The 16,643-nt window shown below is 46.1% G+C and overlaps 1 protein-coding gene across 10 annotated transcripts in view; it reads left to right on the plus strand.

Annotated features, from left to right (window-relative positions):
- The window catches only part of UBAP2 (ubiquitin associated protein 2), a 92,252-nt gene extending 75,931 nt beyond the window's left edge, over positions 1 to 16,321 (plus strand). For 6 of the 10 annotated variants that reach the window (XM_041422025.1, XM_041422026.1, XM_041422027.1 and 3 more), the window contains 8 exons: positions 8,159 to 8,237; positions 9,293 to 9,507; positions 11,741 to 11,840; positions 11,919 to 12,026; positions 13,375 to 13,442; positions 14,283 to 14,312; positions 14,418 to 14,609; positions 16,080 to 16,321. In XM_041422025.1, the coding sequence (XP_041277959.1) occupies positions 8,159 to 8,237; positions 9,293 to 9,507; positions 11,741 to 11,840; positions 11,919 to 12,026; positions 13,375 to 13,442; positions 14,283 to 14,312; positions 14,418 to 14,609; positions 16,080 to 16,175 (888 nt within the window). In that variant the 3' untranslated portion in view covers positions 16,176 to 16,321. The remainder of the gene's footprint in view (positions 1 to 8,158; positions 8,238 to 9,292; positions 9,508 to 11,740; positions 11,841 to 11,918; positions 12,027 to 13,374; positions 13,443 to 14,282; positions 14,313 to 14,417; positions 14,610 to 16,079) is intronic. The other 4 variants (XM_041422029.1, XM_041422030.1, XM_041422031.1 and 1 more) reach the window with 1 other exon arrangement.
- The last annotated feature ends 322 nt before the right edge of the window (positions 16,322 to 16,643 follow it).

Here is a 16,643-nt window from a genome sequence, read left to right on the forward strand (position 1 = left end):
TTTTTGATGAGTGGTGAAGTCAATCTTGCTAAACTCCTCTAAACTGAAATATTTTAAAATTTTTTGAAGTTATGTTTCTTGAGTGATATTGCACGAGCTGGGACATGTCAACTTTATTCAAGGTGTAGAAAAAAGGAAGTGGTGGTAGTGGTAAGTTACTGATAAGTAACTATTAAACTTCTAATAAGTTGCTGAGCTGATTGAGTTGTCCCAGGTTTTAATGCATTAGAGTCAATCTTTTTATTCTGTAAAATTCCATTTGCACACCTTAACTGCAGGGTTTTTGAGCACACACCTTCTACTAGTGTGTATGGATATTTGTCCCTTGAGTCGGGACACACCTCTGGGTTATTGCTTGGGGCTGCACAAAAGTCATTGGGTTCATTGCGTTGTCCACTAATTTGTTATTAAGCTGCTTTTTAAAAGATTGGTGCAATAGAGCACTGTACAAGTAGTTACAACTGTCTGGTATGTGTCATAGATAATTCTGATCAAAATTCTTTGATTATTGTCATGATGAATTTTAATAATTTGTTTTTCCCATATAAACATATTTCCTTCATAAATGTGTAAATATGTCCATAATCTTTCAGGTCAAATTAAAGGCTTAATTACACCTATATAATTCTACAGAGATGAACCATTTACCTAGTGCGGGACTAGGATTGTGGTAAACTGTCTCCAGATTTGTCTGAGAAGGAGTTTAACCAGCAAGGAGATACTTTTTGAACCTCAGTGGGGCGACTTCCCTTATAAATGTTGTCTAAAGCTTCTATTTTGCCTGGGACACTTACCAAGTCTTTTTGTAATTGTCCATTAGGTTTTTCTGGTTTTTTACCTACCATATGGTTGTTTTCTGTGTATTCATATGAATAAATTCTTTCTTTTTAGCCTTTGATACAGTTGTAAAATGGTTTATTTCTCAGGAGCCCCAGGAGTTTGTCAAGTCATTGAGTTGAGGAGGTGGCTCTGGGTCTAAGGACCTGCACCTAAGCAACTGAATGTTGATGAAGCTTCTGCAGTGTCTTGCTTCCCTTTTGGAGTTTGACTTTCATTGTGATGGAGTTTAAGAAGTCTCCTCTAAGCTGTTGCTTTTGAACAATAAATGATTTTTTAAAAATTAATTTTAATTGTTTGTTTTGTCCTGCATATCCCAAATGCAGTATGATGCTGAGTGGAGGTGGTATCAGAAGAGCCTGCTCATGGCCTTGTCCAGTGATGCTTTTAGATATGTCCCCAGGAATGGATATCACTCAACCGTTCTAATCCCTATTCTGGTGTTGTATCAGCTGAATACAAAAAATAATACAAATTTTTACATTTCTTCTTTCATGTTTGAATGCCCTGTATTCCAGTTTGTGTCATTACCTCTGCTCCTGTTTTTGTCTTCAGCTGCCTCAGAAAAGAGAGAACCAATGAGGTCCTCATTCCTGATATCACAGGGTACTTCTGGATAGGAGCATCAGGAGGACAGTGGTATAATGTGGAAATTTCATCTTGAGGGGTCCTGCTGTGTACCTGAATATATAAAAGAGCTGGTTGAAAAGCTCACCAAGCCACTCCCAATAATTTACAAGCAGTCCTGGCTAACCAAGGAGGCCCCAAGCACCTGGAGTGTGGCCGGTGTAGTGTTTATCTTCAGGAAGGGTCAGAAGTAGAGTCTGGAGAGCTATGGGCCTGTCAGCCTGACCTCAGTGCTGGGGAAGCTCATGGAGAACTTGAGTGCCCATCACATGGCACCTACAGGAGACCAAGGGGATCAGGCCCAGCCAGCACTTTAGTGTGGGGAAAAAGAGGCTCAGGGGAACCTTATCACTCTCTAAAATAATCTAAAAGAAGGTTATATACCCATGTGGGAATCAGCTTTTTCTCCCAGCAACTAGCAATAGGAAAGGAAAATGGCTTCAGGTTGTGCCACTGGAGGTTCACATTGGATATTAGGGAAAAGTTCTTCACTGAAGAAGTGGTCAAGCATTGGAACAAGCATAGGGAAGTGGTGGCGTCACCAGTCCTGGAAGTGCTCAAAAATTGAGTGGATGTGGCTCTTCATGATATGGCTTAATGGCATTTGGTCAAAGGCTGGGCTTGGTGATCTTGAAGGTCTTTTCCAACCTTAGTGATTCTGTATTTGGTCCTCTTCTTTTCTCACTCAGCTAAATGGGAGGTGATCATTTGTGTTTGCATGGAGCAGTGTCCTTGCAGTGGTGGAGGTTGTTTGAGCACAGGAAAAAACCTCTTTGTCCCATGCAGGAGGAGCCCAGATACTTCTGCGTTGATGGTTGGAGGGTGAAGAAGCAGCTGTTGCTGCTGATTTGTGGGCAGTTTCCTTCATGAGGAATGCTGTGCTGGTTGGGTTGGACCATGTTGAGTGGGGGTGTTTGGGTGATGGATCTCTCTGCTTGCCAATGATGTGTTGGGGTAAAGAAGGACAGAGGATAATACGCTCTGTGTACTGCAGCAGGTCCCCATAGCCACTGGGATGTAAGCACAGGCAAAACCATCCTAGACCAGTTGTGGTGGCCGTAGCAGAGCAGTGGGCAGTTCTGGACATCTCCTGTGGGTTTTGTGTCTTTTTGGTGTTTCTTGGGTGGAGTTGGTAGCACTGGGGTTCTGTTCCGTGTCCAAATCTCTGCAGACCTTTATGGGTCCCCTCCTTGATTCTTTGAGGTGCACCTTGTCTATGCCACCCTGTTTCTTGCAAAGCAGTGCTCTGGCATTGCAGAATGGTTGTTTGTGGTGATATGATGGTCTGCAGGTAGCTTTCATGTCTTGGCTTTATTGGAGGTTCTGGAAGGGAGAGTGTGGTGGTGGAAGAGGAGGAAGTGTGCAGGACAGGCATCATGCCATTTGGGGCAAATGGGTGCCCCAGTGGTCTGGCTGTAAGAGATGCCTGGGGGGCTGCAGGACCACCATTCCCTGAGAAGGATCTGCTGTCCACAGCTTTCAACCCAGGCAGGAGGCATTGGCAAGACGGGCTGCAGGAGGGAGACTTATCCCCTCACAGCCTAAGGGGTCTGTGTCTTTGCATGTCAGGTATAAGCATGAAGCACAGTTACCACAGGTTTGCTTTTTCATTCTTTTCTGTTTACAAAAAGTCTTTATTTCTAACAAAAGAATAAATAAATAAATAAATGGCCAGCCAAATAAATAAATAAGAACTATATTAATGAATTAATTGAATAAGTAAGTAAACAGAGTTCTGTGATAAATAGTGATTGGAATAAGAGTCCCACAGTAGTTCCCCAGTGTCCGTGATCCCCTTCCCATTCATCAGGTGGATGAATGCAGTGAGTCCACAGGTAATAAATACCATCCATATCCCCAGTGCCTCACAGCTGTCCGTGAGTGTGTAGCACAGAAGTTTCCCCTTCCTCCCTCTCCAGTGGCTGTGGTTTGCACATGGGCTGTGCCACAGACTGACCCCAGTGTCACACAGTCATAACCCCTTTCCCCATCAGCTCATCATTGGCAAGAGGTGTGACTGGTACCAAGCGATCCCAGCCTGGGCTGCTGCCATCACCACTCAATCCATGGCCATTGGTGCTGGCTGGGGATGGGTGTTTGCTGTCCATGAGTTTAGTGGGGTCCACGGCAGCTTGGTGCTTCATTCTCCGTGTGAGTCTGTCCACATGTCGGAAGCAGACAAGAGCTTCAAGGCGGACGTGGTCCCAGGCGCAGGCGCTGTGGTTGTGGGCGTGGAGGAAGAGGTGGATGTCCCTGAAGTACTTTTTGATGGTGAGCAGCGGGTTGCGTGGTCCTTTGAATGGCCTGGTGTTGTCGGGCAGGCATTGCTTGAGGTGGTGGATGTGGTGCTGAAGTTTGTTGAGGAGGTGGTTGCGAGCCTGGCTGGGCCAGTGCTGGCGGGTGCTGTTGGAGCTGAGGGTGTGGAAGAGGTCCTTCAGGATGCGTAGGGTGATGGCGGCGGCTTGCTGCGGCTGGGGGTTGTTGCTCAGGAGGGTGTCGGGGAAGAGTGGTGGCTTCTGGAGATGGCAGGGCTCTGTTGTGTTTGGAGCCATGTCCCGCAGAAGCTGGAGTGCATCCCCTGGATCGTGGGTCCGCAGGTGGTGGCACGGGAGGCCGGTGGCCAGAGCCACGATGAGGAGCAGCAGTGCCAGGGTGCGGTGCCACAGGCAGGGCTGTGCACATTCAGGTAGAGCCATGGTGGAGCTTTGGGTGCTGTGCAGGAGACTGGTCTGGCTCGGTGGTGGTGGTTGCTTTGCTTGGAGTGCCGTCGTGTGTGCATTTTTATGTGCCTGTGCCCAGGCTTTCCTTTCATCACCATCCTCTCGGTAATTTCCCTTTTCCGTTTTCACTTTTGTTTTTTCTGTTTGCTTTCTTCTGAGGGCTTTGGTGCTTGTCACTGACCAGGAGGGGACGCTGCTGTGAGAACGGGAGCTGACACTTTCTCAGGGCTGCTGCCAGGGGGAAGCCTGGTTACTGAGCTATTACAGGAGACGGAATTGTGGAAGAAGTTTTCCAGTTGGCCTTGCTGGGGATATGTTTCAGGATTGTCTTTTCATCTGTTTTGTGTGTTGCCTTTTTTTGGGGTTTATTTAAAAATTTCTCTTAACTACCAGCATCTATTTTTTTCCTTATTGCCTGCTCTAATAATATTTGTGTATAGTGTTTATTTTGCATGTTAATTAGTGTTTTCTTATATTTTTTATTGACAAATATTGTTAGTCTCTCAGGCTTTTTAAATTCTGTTTATATGTGTATATGTATATGTATTTTAATACTTTCTTATTTTTTCTGTGGCACCTGCAGCTTTGCAAGTGCAGGAGTTTTTCCTCTCCCTGCAAAATCTTGCAGAATATTTTTGGAGCCATCTCTCACACCCCTGTATCCAGAGTTAATTACCTTTGGTATGTTGATAGTTAGAAATAAGTGCACAGATGTCACAAAGGATTTTTCATCAACTATTCATGCAGTGTTTGTCCTTTCTGGATTTTGGGCTTTTTTTAAATTGTGTTGTGAATTCTTTGTGAAAATGTGGCAGTGTTAGATGATCTAGTGCCAGGAGCAGGTGGGAATATCTCTATTTCATGTGGCTGTCCACTTACATGTGAAAAGTGAAAGTGGGCAAAGTTCCAAGTGTGAGTCGTCACAGCTTGCTGTGTAACTTCCAGCAGCAGGAGATTCCCGTGCTTGCTGATAAAGCAAGAATGGGATTTTCTCCTGAGATTTTTTTAAAATTTAACTCAAGTAATGTGCGTACTGTTCTATAAAGTCTCACTGTGGATTTTTTTTTTGTTGTTTGGGTTCTTTTGGTGTATGTTACATTGGGATATGCTGTCTCTTCATCTTTTGCAAAGATCTTACAAATGCGTCAGCTGTTGTGTGTGGCACCCAGTGAACTGCTGAGTGGAACTTAAATCTATTATGTCTCATGACTTTCCCTTTCTTCATCCTTTTCTGCTCACTTTTTGAGACTATTTCTGATATTTCACTTTTGGCTTTAGGCAGCTTCTTTTGTATCTCAAGAGATATCTGTGACATTTGAAGAGCAGAGTGTCTTCCCTGATATTTTCCTTTGAGCAGGCATGAACTGCAGACAAAACTGCCTTGCACTCATATTTTCTAAGGAGTTTTTAGTTTGAATGTGTGTATGCACAAGTAGGATATTCAGTACTGATGTGGTTTTCCCCTGCCTGAGGTGCAGTAAGAATAACTGCTACCCTTTCACCCTCTTCTCATGCAGATTTGATTATATTTTGTCCAGTTTCTATAGGGTGGGAATTCTTAGTGTGCCAGTTCATATCAGCTGAACTGTATTCACATCTCTTCTCTAGATCTTCTTTTTGTGGCATTTTCATCAGAAGGTTATGAGAGGCTGCTTTTGAATAACCTGTTAAGACTTCTAATGTGAATTTAGTTGTGTTTTGCCAAGTGATTTGTGCTGGAGTTCCTAAGGGGGGAATTACCAGAGAAGGAAAGGGTGATGATATAATGGCACCGTTACAAGTTACAGAAAGCACCTACAATACTAAAACTTTGCCACATTTCTCCATCACTGAACATGAAATATTTGGTATAGGAGACAGGAAAGTGATGCACAGAAGTGGAGCAAAGTGGAGGATGCTGTCAACTCTGAGAAAACATTTGAGGCACTATGGCATTTGCAGAGAGGGGTATGATAAAGGAAGAATTTTCCAGTATTTGAAAATGTGTGGAAACACATTACTACTTAAAGCACTATCTGTTTCTGGCCATCTTTTGCAAAGATCTTACAAATGCGTCAGCTGTTGTGTGTGGCACCCAGTGAACTGCTGAGTGGAACTTAAATCTATTATGTCTCATGACTTTCCCTTTCTTCATCCTTTTCTGCTCACTTTTTGAGACTATTTCTGATATTTCACTTTTGGCTTTAGGCAGCTTCTCCTTTTGTATCTCAGGAGATATCTGTGACATTTGAAGAGCAGAGTGTCTTCCCTGATATTTTCCTTTGAGCAGGCATGAACTGCAGACAAAACTGCCTTGCACTCATATTTTCTAAGGAGTTTTTAGTTTGAATGTGTGTATGCACAAGTAGGATATTCAGTACTGATGTGGTTTTCCCCTGCCTGAGGTGCAGTAAGAATAACTGCTACCCTTTCACCCTCTTCTCATGCAGATTTGATTATATTTTGTCCAGTTTCTATAGGGTGGGAATTCTTAGTGTGCCAGTTCATATCAGCTGAACTGTATTCACATCTCTTCTCTAGATCTTTTTGTGGCATTTTCATCAGAAGGTTATGAGAGGCTGCTTTTGAATAACCTGTTAAGACTTCTAATGTGAATTTAGTTGTGTTTTGCCAAGTGATTTGTGCTGGAGTTCCTAAGGGGGGAATTACCAGAGAAGGAAAGGGTGATGATATAATGGCACCGTTACAAGTTACAGAAAGCACCTACAATACTAAAACTTTGCCACATTTCTCCATCACTGAACATGAAATATTTGGTATAGGAGACAGGAAAGTGATGCACAGAAGTGGAGCAAAGTGGAGGATGCTGTCAACTCTGAGAAAACATTTGAGGCACTATGGCATTTGCAGAGAGGGGTATGATAAAGGAAGAATTTTCCAGTATTTGAAAATGTGTGGAAACACATTACTACTTAAAGCACTATCTGTTTCTGGCTTGGAGGTGGTGAGAAGTAGAACATGAAAATTAGGAGGAAAAAAACAGATTACCAGACCCACAGGTGGAGTTCATGTAGAGAAAGAAGGGCAAACTTCTTGCCTTTTTTTTCCCAAGCTGAGGTCAAAATACTACTTTGGTTTTGCTAGCATGTCCTGTTGTTTCAAAGTGCAAGCTTTCTAGTATTGCTTACCTTCTTGTAGAAGACCTAGAAGAATGATCTGAGGTTTCCACCTTTTTTATGCACCCTGTCAGCAAAAAATTTTACTGAAGGTGAGCACTCACCTTCAGTATGTTTTTATTTCTGAATTATATACATATACCCCTGTACTAATATATATATTATAAAACATACACAAAAATAAAAATTAAAAAAATTAGAGAAAGGTTAAACAAACACTGTTTTAAAACTCTGTTCAGTTATATTTATCAAAGGTGCAAAATCCATTTTCTTCCTGCAACCTAGTGGGTTGGGATATACACCCCACTTTGGAGACTATGACCTGAGATCTCCTGTAAAGTAGTTTAAATAAATTTTCCAGTCATCCAACAGTAACTGTTTTTCTCTCTGTTTTGATGTTTTTGCTGTTTTCGTACCTGACATTTCCACCTTTAAAAAACAGGGCATGGTACATGGGCAAAACCTTTAGATTGTGTCAATGTTGTGATTACAGTCCTGGTCGGACCTCAGGCCTTTGACTCAAAATGCTCAGTTCTCTTTCAGGCAGTCTCACTGGAAGATGACAGTTCAGAGCTGGGAACTGTGTGGGAAATCACTTAGTTATAGTCTTTAACTTACCATTAAGAGATGAAATATGTGTATATGACACAAAAAGTGTCTATGAAGTAGGTTTATTTTTAGCTTGAGAGGATCCAGGTAAATTTTCAGCTATGCTGCACAATGTAAGGTCAGCTTCCAGTCAAATCTCCTTTAGCTCTTACTTTTAGAATTTTCTTCTGTGTCTAGTAGGCAGTTCATATGATCTGTCCAGCTGTGTTCCAGTTTCAACTGTTAATAAATGATGTTGTCTCTTCCAAGGATTACTATGGAATTACATTCCCAGCTCCTGCAACCTTGACAGGCAGAGATGGGAGCCTTGCTAACAACCCGTACTCAGGTGAGTGCTAGCTGAAGATGAGGATGGCAAGTGAGATATGCTGGTTTCTCAGTGCAGGTCATCCTGCTGTTGCTCAAAGAGGAGTTGCTTTTCCCTTCTGTGGTCAAAGAAGCCCTTCCTTGTTCCTGCTCTTGCTTTTTAGCTATCATTGTGCAAAAATTATATTAATGCCATCTCAGATTTCAGCCAGTGGTTTTCATCCACTGCAGCTGATTACAGCTTAAAACTGTAGCCATAGGCATTGTAGTTCCTATAATGATGGTATTAAGTGCTGTCATACTTCCTAGTAACCAGCAAAAAGGAATACTGGTTGAGAGTGAGGTAGAAGGGATTGATGCATGTCACCTCCTTGATATGTGAACATGTGAACATGCTGCTCTGTAGGCTGCCAGAAAGTACAAGTGTTTGTGAATTTTCTGCTTCATGATCACTTCTCTTGGGAGGCTGTTTTTGGGTTAATAACTGAATTTCCCTTCCTGCTTCTTCAATAAGGTGGCCCACGATGCAAGCCTTGCTTTCCTGGCCTTCAGCTACTGTCTTCAGAACTTTGGTGGTGTGAGGAACTGGACATCTTAACTAGACATGCTTGACAAATAAACAGACATTGGCAAAAATATGCCCATCACTGCCTGTAAATCCTAACCTGCTTTCAGCCCATGAAGCTTAGCTAAACAGGTTAACCTCCAGGAGAGTCACCCTTTAACCCAACAACCATTGGCTCTCTGGCTATTTACCATGCTTCTGCTTTTAGCATGTTTTATTGCAATGATCTGGTAGTAATGAGTCTGCTCAGACCATGTGAGATAGGTGAGTACTGGCATCTCTCTTTATCAATGGAGTAGCCATGGCACAGAGTTCTGTGCCACAAACAGGCAATATCCCTGTGGCTGTCAGGAACAGAGACTGGGTGAGGGCTTCCCATAAACAACTGCAGGCTTTCAGGTCTAGGATGTGTTGTGTAGTTGTCTGCTTCTATTTAGAGGATATAAGTCCATTGAATTCTCCACCTTTGCAGTATCATTGATAGCTTTTCTGACCAGTTCTTTCTTTCACAGGTGACGTAACAAAATTTGGCCGTGGAGATACTGCCTCTCCTGCTCCTGCAACCACACTGGCCCAGCCACAGCAGAGCCAGACACAGACTCACCACACGACTCAGCAGCCTTTCCTCAACCCGACCCTGCCCCCAGGGTACAGCTACACTGGGCTCCCTTACTATGCAGGGATGCCTGGTGTTCCCAGTGCATTCCAATATGGGCCAACCATGTTTGTAAGTGTGACAGCCTCAAGTGTAACGCTCCCTGCATGCCTCTCTAGTTTTGCTTTCTCCAGCCCAAACACTCCACATCTTGGAATAATAGGAAGGTTTGGGTTGGAAGGTATCATCAAGGACTGTCTTGTTCCAATCCCCCTGCTGTGGGTGGGGACACCTTGTCATGATCTGTCCTCAAGGACAAGATTCGTGAAGGTTCTTTCCACTGATCTCAGGGTGCAAAAAACTGACACAACAAAGGGGGTTTTGCAGTGATAATCAAAAACAAATGTACCTTTATTGAATGACCACAGAAAAATGCGTTAGGGAGAAGGGAAATGAAGAGAAGGGAAAGAATAAGAAAAAAAGGGGAGGAAAAGAAACCTCCAGATGTGTGGATGACGAAGTCCTTCGAAGTCCAATCAAAAAGCCTGTCATCTTCACGTCAGGGGAGATCTCAGAGCCCCTACCTAACTCAGGGGTTTTTATTATTGAAAGTTGCAAAGCGGGGGAGAACAGGTACAATAGTCCATGATCTCAGCAGTGGGCGAAAGCCATTGTCTTCTCAGTCCATTGGTCAGCTTGCAAGCTCGCTTTGATCACTTGGCCTCTCCACACACACCTTCCCCTCCTGTGGTAGGGATTGCAGTCTCAGTCCTTGGGGAGGAAGGGGGAGCTTTTCCATATAGGGGTCTCATATCTCAGTCCTTGCTGGGAGAAAGACCTCTCCCATCTCAGTCCATCTGTCACGTAGTTGATGTAAAAGAAGGGTCTTTTTTTCATGGAGACCGCCCAAAAGGTTATTCCAGAGAGAACGTCCAGCCAAGTTAGGAGGTGTGGGAAATTCCAGAACCAGTGTTGCGAGGTGGTGCAGGTGAAGGAGGGCAGAGTGTCCCTTTTCTTATTCATGGAGAGCAGCGTCCCATGAGGTGAACAAACACACCTGTGAAACAATGGCTTGGCTTGGTGGGTGACAATTCAAGCAGGACTAGGATCCTAGAACAGGATCTTTCTTTTCCCCAGTGGTCCAAATTTTTGTCTTTTCATGACGATTGGGAGGCAAAGAATGAGGGAAGTTGAACAGACACTTACACATCTTCCACTAGACCAGGTTGCTCAGAACCCTGTCCAGCCTGGCCTTGAACACTCCCAGGGATGTTGGCCATCTACACCTTTTCCAGGCAGCCTGTGCCAGTGCCACACCACCCTCATGGTGATGACTATTTTCTTTATATCTAATCTAAATCTACTACCTTTCAGTTTAAAACATCTGCCCTTTGTCCTGTCACTACAGGGCCTGGAAAATGTTTTTTCCATCTTTCCTATAAGCCTCCTTTAAGTGTAGAAAGGTCACAGTAAGGTCTCCCTAGAGCCTTCTTTTCCCCAGGATGAACAGCCCCAGCTCTCAGCCTGTCCTTATAGGAGAGAGGAGCTCATCCCCTTGAGCACCTCTGTGACCTCCTCTGGATCTGCTCCAACAGGTCCACAGCTTCTTCATACTGAGGACTCCAGAGCTGGAGTATTCAGATGGATGCTCATTAGAATGGAATAGAGCCAACTTCCCCAGTCTGCAGGAGATCTCCAGAAACATGCAACGTCAGAAAATAGTTGCAATCTCACCCAGAAGAAAACAAAATATTTAAAAGGCCAGAACTCATGGACCCCTGTGCAAGTTTGTGTAAATAGCTGACAGCTGCATTTTGTGAACTTGCTGTTCCTGAAAGCCCTTACTAGTCCCTGGAGAGTCAAGGGGAGACCCAAAGCTGAGTCAGTGAGCTGAGAGAGCCTGGATGGAGGAGACCTCATTAAGTCAGAGAGCAGGGCTGGAAGTCTCAGGAGGAAGGAAGTTATTTGGGAAGAGGTGCTGCTCCAGGCAGAAGGGTAGATGAGGCTATTTAGGGCACTGAAGGCTAGTACTTTATGAACAGCCTCAGGCAGGAATTGATGTTTACTTTGATTCTGTGGTTCTCAGGTTTGTGGGTAAAATTTGCTGTTTACATTCAGGATATTAAAGAAATACGCAGCCTGTTTTGAGGGAGGGCTGCACTGCAATCTCAGGGACAGCTCTAGGAGAAATCCTGTGACACAAATCCACCATAGCAAGTTACTGCTGTAAGCAGTCCCATGCCATCCCAGTCCTCCCAGTCCAGACTGAATTCCCGAAATGAGGTAGAAGATGCCTTCCCCACTAGATGGCAGAGGGAGCTTGTGTTCCAGCTGACGGCACTTCTTGTTCCCGTCCTTTGTCCAGGTACCTCCAGCATCTGCTAAACAGCATGGAGTCAACCTGAACACGGCGTCGACTCCCTTTCAGCAGGCGAGTGGCTACAGCCAGCATGGCTACGGTGCAGGTGAGGCTGAGCCCTGCTCCCCTGGGAGCGCGCGGCGCCGCTCGCGCTCCGTAACGCCCTTCTCGTGCACCCCGGCAGGCTACGATGACTTAACGCAGGGAACGGCCACTGGAGATTACAGCAAAGGAGGCTACAGTGGGTCATCTCAAGCACAAAACAAATCTGCTGGCACTGGACCTGGGAAAGGTAACACTTTGAGACTGGAGGTTCCTCTGGAGTTGGGTTTAGTAGGGCAAATTCCCAGTGGTGTGCAGTCAACACAGCAGCGAGCTCTAAACAGGGTTGTGATCCAAGCTGTTTCTCCATCTCCCGCATACAAAATGCTTTTCTAATGGCCCAGTTGCTCCTTCTAAACTTCATGGCTGAACTTTGCATAAAGATTTGTGCAGCTGATGCACAGCTTGGTCCAATTACACATGGGAGAAATGGTAAGCTGCTTCCTAAGCCAAAGCTTTCTTTGCCGAAGAATATAGTGATCCTTCAACAGTGCTGCAATCTTGAAACTTGAGCCATTCAGTGCTGCTGCTGAAATGTTCCTCTGCCAAATCGTAGATAGATTTTAAATTTCCTGGTAGGGACCTGAGACACCCACGTGTTAGAGAGGAGCAGGGCACTTCACACATCTCTGGGCTGTCTAGCTGCTGCCTGTACACACTCATAATGTTGTATCATGCCTGGAAATAGTTTCTTTGTGACCATAAGAGCTGAAGAATTTATCCAGCTCATACAAAAGCTTTATTTGGCACATGCTGGTTAGATCTGAGAAGCATACACTGGGCTGCTTAGCACTATATGGTTCATCCTCATTCTGAAGCAAGTACTAAGCATTTGCTGTGCATATGAAACACCAGGTGGTCACACTGTTTTTAGTGGAGAAGCAATCCAGGAAGTGTCCAAGCAATGCAGCAGTGTCCAGGGAGGGTTACAAAAGCTTAGAGCAGTACCCTTGAGCTCAGATCTCTGACTCACCGACCAAAGCAACCATTGGCTTTATTCTGATCCAAGTGGAATTCTCAGAGCCACCCTCTATAAAACTGTGAACAAGTGTCTCTGGGGCAGCTATGCTGATTGTCAGGGCAGAGGAGCACTGCAGACTTCACTCTTCTGTAGGATGTGAAAGGACAGGGGCTCAGATGTGTAGGAGATGCTGAGTCTCATCATCAGGGCACTACTGGAAAGCTCTTGAATGCTGCAATAGAGCCAAATGCACCTCTGATCCTAGGGAAATGCTGGCTTTTACTAGGCTTCAGTGAGTGGTCAGTGCAGCCAACTGCTGCCTGGTGAAGTGCATTGGAATCTGAGTGTTAATGGCTGGGTGTGGACCAGGGTGATTTATCCCAGTGGGCTTTTGCAGTAGGAACAAAAAGCTGAGCCCTTCCTTCTGTTCCCATGTGAGGTCTGACATCATGGAGAACCAGCAGGGCAGTGCATCCCCTGAGGCTGCATCCCCAGCCAGAGGTGCTGGGAGAAAGCTTGGGCTTCTGCTGGCTGATGGGATGACATTCTCACCTTTGGTGGTGTTTCTGTTTTCCAGGTGTTTCTGTGACCTCAAGTAACACGGGTGTGCCTGATATCAGTGGCTCAGTCTATAACAAGACTCAGGTGAGGAGTGTTGGACCCTCCTCCCTCAGGGCCCAAGGCTGATGACTCCTTCTCCCAGGCTGGCCAGTCTCAGGGTCAGCAGGCCATGACATCTCTAACACTGGCTCTGTTTGCTGCTGGAGTGAAGTCTCATCCTCTGTCCCACTGTTTCTGCGGTGTCAGCTCCTGACAGCAGCTGCTGGCAGAGGCTCAGTGCTCCCTGTGCTGCACACTGCCCATGCTACACCATGCCAGCAGTGTCCTGGGTGCAAGTGAAGTTATGGGTGTTAGCGTTTTTAGTCCAAATAGCCCCCAAAGCAGGTGAGTTGAGAGGCTGTTTGCTTTCCCTCAGAGGGACAGGCAGTAGTGACTGCCTCTAACACCCAAGGGTCTCTGTCCCAAGCTCTTTCCCATGGTCATTGCTCAGTGTGTAGCTTCCCAGGCAAAGCAGAAAGTGCTTTGACAAGCTGTGCAGTGGGCTTTTGTCCAGCTCCTGTTTGTTCCTCTCTGCACCCTCAGCAGGGGAAATAAGTGTCTGGCTGCAATCCATGCTTACAGGTAGGAAGCCAGCTGTCAGCTCCATGCTTAGGGGTCAGGCTTTGGCCAGCAGGAGGAAAATATTACTGCAACTTCCTGTGTTTTTGTTGGGCTGCCCTGGATAGGTTGAGTAATTCTAGGCTGAGCCCACTCACTGGGGGAAGGATTGATTAGGCAGTTGCTGCAATCTCTTGTCCCTCTGAATGGAAATAGGTCAGGGAAAAAAAAACCACAACGTCTGTGAAAATAAAAATTTCAAGAGCCATTAGTGCAGAAATATGGGTGAGAACAGGAGCTGAAACTCATCCTCTGGTGTGCTTGCAGGTATTCAGTGTGACTTGGCTTCCTCGTGGGGTAGGTGAAAGGTTCAGGTGATGTGTGTTTGGGCCACTCTTGTTCTGGTCTGGCTGGGTCTACTCACACCACTCTCTGACACTGTGCCCATTGCCCCCTGTGCAGACGTTTGACAAGCAGGGATTCCATGCTGGCACCCCACCTCCCTTCAGCCTGCCTTCTGCTCTCGGATCCACTGGGCCCCTGAACCCTGGTGCTGCCCCAGGTTATGCTCCAGCCCCGTTTCTCCATATCCTCCCTGCACATCAGCAGCCTCATTCCCAGATGCTGCATCACCACCTTCAGCAGGATGGGCAGGTGAGTCAGCCCCTTCTGCCTCTGCAGCATCCCCAAGAGCACATTGCTTCCATTTCCCAGCAGGGTCTTGGGTGTTTGTTTCCTTCTGCTGTTTGCTTTGCTCACTGGGAAAGGGCCTTGGCAGCAGTGGCTGTTGACCAGCTTAGGGAGGGAAGCTGAAGTTCAGCAAGGGGAAATGCCACTTCTGTCCCTGGGGAGAAAACAGCCCTGTGCACCAAAATAAGTCAGGAACCACCTGCTGGAAAGCAGCTCAGCAGAAAAGGCCCCGGGGGGCCTGCTGAGCACAAACTGACCGTGATGCAGCTATGTGCCCTTCCAGCAAAAAAGGACAATGGGATCCTGAGCTGCACCAGGCTCAGCACTGCCAGCAAGTGAGGGGAACTGCTCCCTGCCCTCTGCTCAGCCCTGGCGAGGCCACAGCTGCAGCATCGCGTCCGGAGCTTGGCTCCCCGTGGTGGGAGAGACATGGATGGGCTGGAGAGGGGCCAGTGAAGGACTGATGGAGGGGCTGGGTCCTGTCTCCTCTGAGGAAAGGCTGGGGGAGCTGGGACAGTTCAGCCTGGAGAGCACTGAGCGGGGATCTCATCAATGTGCAGAAAAGGAAGATGTAAAGAGGATGGAGCCAGGTTCTTTCCAGTGGTGTCCAGTGACAGGAACAGGGGGCACAAACTGAAACACAAGAGGTTCCCTCTGAATATCAGAGAAAATGTTTTTGCTGGAATGATGACCAAACACTGCCCAGGAAGCTGGTGGAGTCTCCATCCTTGAAGTTGTCTGGGAATGATGCTGGGCAGCTGGCTCTTAGGTGATCCTGCTTGAGCAAAGGGGTTGGACAAGATACGAGAGATCCCTGCCAGCCTCAGCCAGGTTGTGATTGTGTGAAGAGCCCATCCTGCTGTGGGCTGGAGAGGTTTGTGGGGTGTGAAGCTGAGCAGGTGCTGCTGTCCCCTGTCAGGGGGGCAGGAGGGCAAGATGTGAGCACTTGTGCTGTGATTCTGGGGAAAAATCAAACATTCCCTGCAGGTTGCATGTCAGTTGTTTCACCTGCACGTGTTTACTTTCCTAACACTAAATATTCTCTGAAAAAAAACAGTGCTCAGCTTTAGAGTCCAGTAATAGGACATGATTTTGCGCTCCAAATGTCTCACATCCTTGTCTGGCTCACCTTGGGAAAGCTCCTTTGCTGTGCCTGGCCCTGCTCCTCACTTCCCTTGTGCTTGAGCCTGATGTGCTTGGGAGGCAGTGGGATGGTGCATCCCCAAACTCCTGCTTGATGTGCCCATGGTTGCTTGGCCTGGACTGGGGGATGTAGAGATGCTGCAGAGCAGAAACAGATCTGTTCAGGGGGGAGCATTGCTGCACTGGTGAGTGTCAGGGCTGTCCCTGGCGATGGTGGGGTGTGCTTGTCTTCTTGGGAATGCTGGTGCTGGGGCAGCTGATGCTCCTGTCTCCTTTGTTTCCCTTTTCTAGGGTGGATCTGGCCAACGCAACCAACCCAGCACCATGCAGCAAAAGTCTCAGGCTACCAAAACCGCCTATGGCACTTCTCCATACTGGACAAACTAAACCTGAAACCGGGGAGGGGGGAGAGAATGAAAGGAGAGGAGGAAGGAAAAAAAAAAAAGAAAACAAAAGCAAAGAAAAGAGAAGAAAGAAAATAAAAGCTGAAGCCCATTCTTGGAATTATTAGGAAAAGTAACTGCTCAGCCAAACATCTGTGCGGGGAGAACTGCAGCCAGCCAGCCATCCTCTGTGTGACTCGCCTGCTTCCTCTTTGAGTTGCTGTTATATGTAATATATTTATGTATGTATTTGTAAATGTAATAGAGCCTAAATGTGGTTTTCTGCATCTTGAAGCCTGTTTTATTTTCTTTGTAGGAAAACTAATTATTCATTTTCCATCTGCACCAGGGCATCGTTCTTTGTTTTGTATTTTAAGTTCTGTGGGTTTTGCAACTCTGTCAGACAAAGACAAACTGCACCCTTTTTTTTTGGAGCTGGAGCCCATTTATTTAATGCAGTTCTAAATTCAGA

Source organism: Onychostruthus taczanowskii, unplaced genomic scaffold, assembly GCF_017590055.1.
Source record: "Onychostruthus taczanowskii isolate IOZ18803 unplaced genomic scaffold, ASM1759005v1 scaffold70, whole genome shotgun sequence".
NCBI lineage: Eukaryota > Metazoa > Chordata > Aves > Passeriformes > Passeridae > Onychostruthus > Onychostruthus taczanowskii.